Source organism: Penaeus japonicus, unplaced genomic scaffold (assembly GCF_977035675.1).
Source record: "Penaeus japonicus unplaced genomic scaffold, GWHDUDI00000001_assembly GWHDUDI00000031, whole genome shotgun sequence".
Taxonomy (NCBI): domain Eukaryota; kingdom Metazoa; phylum Arthropoda; class Malacostraca; order Decapoda; family Penaeidae; genus Penaeus; species Penaeus japonicus.
The window spans coordinates 6,401,060-6,408,559 of NW_028234433.1; the positions used below are offsets into that span (position 1 = coordinate 6,401,060).

Genomic DNA, 7,500 nt, shown 5'->3' on the forward strand with positions numbered 1-7,500 from the left:
ACATTCTGTAAGAGACAGAATGTGATATGATTTTGGAGGTTGAAGTCACTTCTTAGGCCATGTTCATATTGGAAGTGAGCTGGTGTGAGTGAAGCAAAAAGTTAACCCAGTAGCCTATAAACATGGCCACACCAACAAATGAAGGGCATCATGGTAAGAGTTAATAATTTTTCACTTGGACTGTGAGATTATTTCACTGATGACACATAAAAAATGAATGAAGAAAAAGCATAGTCAGTTTACTCATTAAAAAGTTTGTTCAGTAAGAAGACAAACAAAACAGCTCCTATCCTCTTCTGCCTGTCTACTACCAGTGTGACAGCAGAATTAGACTGTTAGATTGGAGGAAGGAGGGTATTATAATAATTTTTCTGACAGCCTATGATTTCTACATTGGTTGAATGGCTGGACACTGAGAGACAGGAGGGAAAGAGTATAGGAAAACAAAAGAAAACAAGTAAAATGAACAAAGCCTCTGATTTTTTAAAGCCTTCCCCTAAAGGGCCTATGGTGGTGCACTGCACTTTTTTTTGTTCAAAATATAGGCTATCTATTTCTTCAGTTGCATAATAACACATCATACCAAATGCTAATTAGAATCACTTAGCCAATATACTATATGTAAATTCATATATCATATCATCTGTCTAGAAAATAATAGAAAACACAATATCTTAAGATACCCAGCTCAGGCAGATATCTTGTGATGTGGCCAGTCTTAGAAGTTTTAAAGGTATAAAAAAAAGCCACCTCCCCAAAATAAAACACTAACTTTCTTTACAAAACAAAAAATCTGTGACTGCAAATCAGTCAACCACTACCTACCTGCAAGTATTTTGATATGAGGTCCTCCAGCACTTTATTCTCCAGTAATGGTCCCAGTTTTGCCACATTGATATTCAGTTGTGGATGGGACATGAGTTCTTTCCCACCATACACATTCAGCACCCAAGACAGGAGAGTCACATATTCATTGTCCTCCAGGCCTCTTTCAACTATCTCAACGAGCTGGAAACAAATGCCAATGCCTAAATATTAATGGAATTACCACCTTCTGATTCTTTTCTAAAAGGAAGTCAGCACAACCTTTACAAATCATACTAATTACACTAATACTAGATTTTTCATGAGAACATTATGTTATTTCAAAATACTTTTCAAAGTTTAGTGGGATTCCAATGAGCTACATACATGGTTGGACAAGCTCTTATGGTACATCTGAACGTATCTGTTAACAATGTCGTAGTGTGGAGGGAAGCACGGCATGCACAGTGACTTGATGACTTTCATGTCTTCCAGTAAAAGGAGTCGAATAACCTGAGGAGCAAAAAGAGGTTTTGTGTGGTAGCCATTCTTGGGAAACTTTTTTTAAAAGTATGTAATTGTGAAACTTATGGGTACATATTTTTCATTTTATATTCTTCATAGTTGCATTCTATATTCATAATGTGGAAAATCTTTCAGTAAACTTCAGAACACAAGAAATATAACAACTGCAATAAAATCAAATGGGTTGCTAATTTTGAGAAAAGAGAAAACAAGAAATAGAAAGAAAAAGAAGAAAGCAAGCTAGAAAACACACCTCCAGATGCTTAATCAGCCAGTTTTTACTGGTCTCTCTGTCTTCAAATTGTCCTCCCTCGATACGCTGTGCGGCAGAACTCTCCAAGACAGCAAATGCCTTCTCTCGCCACTTCTTGGGGCGTCTGGGAGGCAGGAACCCTGATCCCTTCTGACGCTGTGAGACAAGATAATGATTTGGGGGTTTCAGGCGGGCTCTAAATACTTTGTTCACTCAATCTTGTGTGAATCATAGCAAACACCATTAATGTGACTTTCTTGAAAATTTATCAAGATAAAATGCTTTGTGTACAAACACATTATTAATTATCACCTAGCTTACTTCTGGGATATAGATACTATTACACACACACACACACACATACGTGCGTGCGTGCCCCACATAGATATGCTGTATGCAAACAATATTATTTTAACTAAGTTACCTGCAGAGCAGACTGATCAGTCATTTCCTCTCGTTCAACAATTCTCAGCGCAGTTACAATCTGGGTCGGTTCCTTTCTGACAGTGTTCAGAGTGCGCTGCAGGATAATCCAAACTTGTTTCCCTGAAATTGGACTTTGGGTTTAGAATGTCTCTTCTAACATATAATAAGTTTCATATCAAATATCTTTGCATTCCAAACATTAGGAAAATACAAAAATAAGGAAAATGAATATAAACCCTATTCAAGTACAACACACCAAGATCATCAGAGAGCTTCTGGACATCTGCAAATGACTCTTTCAGAACTCGTGTATCATTAGGGTTCTGATGGGGGAGTTTGTGCAGCTCAAACAGCAACTCATCTCTGCTATTCTCCAGGTCCATTAGGCACTGAAAGGATTTCAAATTTGATGAGCAAGTCACAGTTGGACCCTTTACGGTAATAATTTCTCCACTATCTACCAACTTTTTTGTAATGCTTCACGCTGAGTATTGTGTGATTGTATATAATTATATCATAGTATGTCAGTATGTAAAACATTATAAAAAACAAACCTGGTGAGCGTATAATAGCTTCCCATCATTAATCCACTTATATGTTTTCTCAACAGACTCGGGCACAGTGAAGATATGTTTTAGGTTCTCCATGGCAGCTAAATACTGTGAGTACCTGACATACTCTTCTCGGCACTCGTAAAGCTGGTTGCTCAGTTCAGGCACACGGACTAAGCTTGTCTCTATTTCACCCATTCTGTAACAAATCTCATATCTCAAAATCTCTTTACGACCATACACAAACACAAATGCAAACACATACATATATATATAAATGATGACTATACAAAAACTATAGTATACTATACAAAGATTGAAATATATTAGTTTGCAATCTACATATTTAATCAATGCATGAATACAGATACGTATCCTCTAATACTTCTGAGCATATAGAATTAATACTTGCCCTGTCTTTATCTCTTTCAGGTCAGTCAGTGCAGCCTGTAACTGTCCTAAACCTGTACGGACTCCATCAAGCTGACTTTGCATGGCAGTCTTCAACATGGCCTCAACAGATGCCTGTTGAAAAAATATGTAGCCTATAACACAAGAATATAATTTAAATTACATACATATGTTCAAGTTTTAATCTTTTTAACCCACTCACGACGGGGGCATTCTAGCCTTGAATGTCACAATGCCATGGCTTTCGAACGCTTAGGCCTAAATCAATTATTCAATATGGCATGGCTGTGTGCCGCCCGGGCCCCGGCCACTGGGCTTTTATGGTACAGTAAACAAGTACTGGTCCAGATTTTTAGGGTTAATGTACTTACCCCTCTCTCTTTATTTTTATATCTATGAAAATTTGTAAAATTAAGATGCAAAAAAGTTTGATAGGAAAGGAAAGTGGTTTTCTATCAATCTACATATCATAAAATAAATAAAGCTTAAAAAAACATGTACACTTAAGTATAAAGAGACTTGTCTACAAATGAAGAAAAATAATCTATTGGAATAATGTGATAATTTGTAACTGGTGACAGAAAAATATTTTTTGAATAAAAAAAGATCTTTCTTAATACTGAATAAGCCCATTTTCTTAACCACTAAATATTACTCTCTGCACCAGGCCTTCCCTACAACTGTGTAAGAAATTTAATTTCATTTTGTTACGTGACTCTGAAATACCTGTCTCAACATGTAAGTAAGTACATGTCGGGTGGAATGGGGATTAAAGAAAAGGGTGTTGGAAAAAGAACTACATGAAATTAAGGTGCTACCACTCAAAAAAAGTTTAGTAACAACTGTTACAGACCCTACTAAGAACAAATATAAAAAAAATTCTAACAAATATAGACTAGTTTTTGACACAAAGTGTGTCACCAAATAACTTAGACAATTTTATCCTTGTAACATGAAACCCATCAAAGGGGTTAAAGATTATTTGGGAGTAAGTGAGACTTTAATTTCCCTCCAAATAAGAAGTTTCAAACAACTAAACTTTGTAACTTATATAAAAAAAAACATAAGGGAACAAATCAAACCTTTTTCCTTTGGACTCGCCTCCTGTACTGGTCAACCTTTTGTAGCTGGTCTGGCCTCTGGAGCATATTTGCCACCAGAAGGGAGGCTCGGGCAATAGCCTCAGACTCTGCTTCACCAACATCCATTTTTCAGTTTTTCTGCTGCACGGCAAAAGAATGAAAATGAGAGATGACTTAACATTCATTGGCTATATAGGTCATAACAAGGTATCAGATATAATATCAGCTTTGAGGAGCCCATTACAAGCAGCTTCCTGTAAAAATATGATAGTACTACACAATCAACACTTTCAACCTTAACCCATTGGTCGCGGTATCAAATATATGTTTGTGCAGTAAGATGGCTGTTTTACATGTCTGGCATGGTGAGATCTGTGCCTATGGCCGACTCTGCCTTTGCAGCAAATCATGCCATCCACTGCCAATGGATGATGAAAACTAAGTACTGGTTTATATATGGATTAGCTCACTGTATAGCAATACAATAAATACTGAGAATGTTTTTTGCCACCATTCCCCCCTGCAAGCATCTTAGGAAGGAGGGAAAAGTAGGATCAGAAGAGATTTTCCACAATGACTGTTGCCCTGATCTTGTATATTCACATGAAGACGTATTTCTTTTACTAAATGGGTAACAATATTGGCAATACTGAGACCTGTTTGGAATAAAGTAATTGCTGTAAACCACAGCAATCTCTCCACCACATATTTTATTACAAGGCAGAGCTTCTTGATCACCCTGGCAATTTATTGTAAAATAAGGAAAGAGGCTAAACTCGGTCTCCCCAGATGTTTGTGTGGAAGTTTGCTTGCCTTTATCAAAGTACCAAATGAGCAGAGGCCACAACAATGTTTTGAAAATATAGTCATCATAATGGATATTGGCTGATGCTACACTGACTCTCATGGAAGCCAATGTAACCGTGTATAAACTATGAAGGATGTTGAGGGGAGGAACTCCCTGGATTTTTAGCATGATATTCACACAGTTTATTTTTGTTATTAATATAATTATGACGTATATTGCACATTCCCTCTATATATCACACCCTCCCTGCTATCAGATCCAATAACATTGTTATTATTGGTTTCAGTAAATTTTCCGAATAACGCTGTGTCACTAAATACCACAAAAGTGGTATCAATGGATTCCTCTCAACCTCTACTAGTCTTATATAGTGGAAATAATGAGCACTTCCACCCCTGGACCCCACAATCTGGGTCCCAATAGTAGGGGAGGGCATGAAGTAGATCAGGGAAATTGCAGGGTAAAATATGAATTCCGGGCATATTTCGTATGCAAAATCTTAACCCAATTACCTACCTAACTTTGCCTAGTTTTGAGGTTAGCCCTAGCCAAGAGGGGGTTTTGCCCCCCCCCCTGGATTCCCCCCCTTTTTAAGGCACTTCATGCTACTTCGGTACATATTTCATATGCAAAAGCTTAACCCAATTACCTACCTCACTTTGCCTAGTTTTGAAGTCAGCCTTTGCCAAGAGGGGGCTACACCCCCCTGTGGACCTCCCATATTCAGGGCACTTCGTGACACTTAGGATACATAATTAGTTCTGTAGATGAAAATGCCGCAACCATGAATAACCTTCACACTGTGCCATGATGACAGCAACTGAGTCTTCATCTCATATATTCCTCAAGATAGGAAACTAGGACTGATAATGACACGACCACTCAATAGAGGACACTCTATAATTATACTGTAAACAGTGGGGAATATTGCGCCATCTATCGAGAGAACATAACAGCGCATGCAGGTAATTCATTGAGGGTCCACAGCTTGTCGCTAGCTGTAAATATGTAAACACAGCCATGTTTGAATTTCAGGGCGAGGATAGTAGTTTTGCGGGGTATTTTACACAAGGTATGTTGCACGAAGTGCTCTAAAAAGGAGGGTCCAGGGGAGGGGAGCCCCCATTTGGCTAGGGCTGAATTAAAAACAAGGCAAAGTTAGGTAGGCAATTGGGTTAAGATTTTGTAAACGAAATATGCCCCGGAGTAGGACAAGTTAGCACGAAGTGCCTTAAAAAAAAAGACACCCAGATTATGGGGTCCAGGGGTGGAAGTGCACATTATTTCCACTATATATGAATAGTAGAGGTTGAGAGGAATCCATCGATACCACTTTTATGGTATTTTGTAATGCAGCGTTATTCGGAAAATTTACCTTGCTTTCTATGGACAAATATTACTCTCGATAGCATATGTCAAATACAATTCAATGACAGAATTTCGATAGGGCTGTAAACACGCAGCAATTGTTTAGAATTACCCAAAACTTTATTACAGAAAAAACGGTTTTATCTGTGCAAATCACGAAAGTTTCGTCACTGTATGAATAATTAGCAAGAGCAAATTAAAATGGCATCAATAAAATTCCATATATCTACATCTACTTAAGAGAATAGTTAGTCACAATATCTTCTGAACATTATTACCTTTTTCTCGCAGAGACAGTTACAAAATAAAGAAATTCATGTCCTGGGTGAGATGACACTTAACAGATGAACACTCCCACCATTATGACGAAACGTAAATAATTGCAATCATTTTAATATTATTAATTTGCGTTGATATTCCTTTTAACTATTTTATATAATCACATTTATCTTTTATAATGTAACTGTAAATTACTTTAGAATTTTGAAGGGGTTGCGATGATATACAAAATATATATAATTGTTTCGGAAATTCAGATACTAATTTAGATATACAAGTGTTCGAAACCGGGAATAACAATTCAACGTCATATAATTTTCACTCAATATCTGGCTGTATGGATACATCTATATAGCTATATATATGCAGAACCATGTTTTATTTTATATCCTGTTGAAAATTACAATGAAAATTGTCAAGTAATACCCATACATAAAAATAGATATCTCTAACATGGACTCAAGTGTTCGAATGTCACTTTGTGTGTAAAAGAAAAACATATTGGTTCGACGGTCGTCTGTGGCTTATTTTGCATGATTTTCTATCACCATTGATCACTTTAACCTACTGATGCTGTAAGTTGTATTTAAGAATAACACGTGAATGTTGTGAGGAAGTATACATGTACTGTTAAAGCTTAGTTGTTGGCGAGGCTGCCGGCAGCCGGTCAAATTGATACATTATTAAACAAACGCGATGCATGTAGCACAGTTAATGAAAACAACAACAACTTATGTTTAGTAGGTAGTAGTATTAAATCATAATGAAAGAACAAATGATGTAAATTAGGGAACATGATTTTACAAGGATAGATGTTAACATAAACTTAAAATATACTTGTCATTTACATGGAACGTTTTCAAAATTCAACTTTGTTTAATTTGTAATTTTTAAAGCTAGCATGGCATCAGCCTGAGACAGCAAGTGCTGCGATCACTGTGGCCTATCGGCTTTGGTGCTGTGGAAAAGGCCAACAAATATCCACCTCACATA

The 7,500-nt window shown here is 36.9% G+C and overlaps 2 protein-coding genes across 4 annotated transcripts in view; one reads left to right on the forward strand and one right to left on the reverse strand.

The window, feature by feature from the left end:
* Sec6 (Exocyst complex component Sec6) overlaps positions 1–6,605 on the reverse strand; it is a 9,799-nt gene extending 3,194 nt beyond the window's left edge. Inside the window, exons 1-10 of one of the 3 annotated variants that reach the window (XM_043035869.2) lie at positions 6,507–6,605; positions 4,053–4,193; positions 2,972–3,084; positions 2,563–2,758; positions 2,265–2,397; positions 2,007–2,128; positions 1,583–1,738; positions 1,192–1,317; positions 826–1,008; positions 1–5 (exon numbers count right to left, since the gene is read on the reverse strand). The exon at positions 1–5 is cut by the window's left edge and continues 168 nt beyond it. In XM_043035869.2, the coding sequence (XP_042891803.1) occupies positions 1–5; positions 826–1,008; positions 1,192–1,317; positions 1,583–1,738; positions 2,007–2,128; positions 2,265–2,397; positions 2,563–2,758; positions 2,972–3,084; positions 4,053–4,178 (1,160 nt within the window). In that variant the 5' untranslated portion in view covers positions 4,179–4,193; positions 6,507–6,605. Of the gene's footprint in view, positions 6–825; positions 1,009–1,191; positions 1,318–1,582; positions 1,739–2,006; positions 2,129–2,264; positions 2,398–2,562; positions 2,759–2,971; positions 3,085–4,052; positions 4,194–5,513; positions 5,622–6,506 lie in introns of those variants that run through there. The other 2 variants (XM_086555601.1, XM_086555602.1) reach the window with 2 other exon arrangements.
* A 342-nt stretch (positions 6,606–6,947) lies between these two features.
* Positions 6,948–7,500, forward strand: part of Alg14 (ALG14, UDP-N-acetylglucosaminyltransferase subunit) — an 8,011-nt gene continuing 7,458 nt past the window's right edge. Inside the window, exon 1 of the mRNA XM_043035870.2 lies at positions 6,948–7,082. The gene's annotated coding sequence lies outside the window, so the exon portion shown is untranslated. The remainder of the gene's footprint in view (positions 7,083–7,500) is intronic.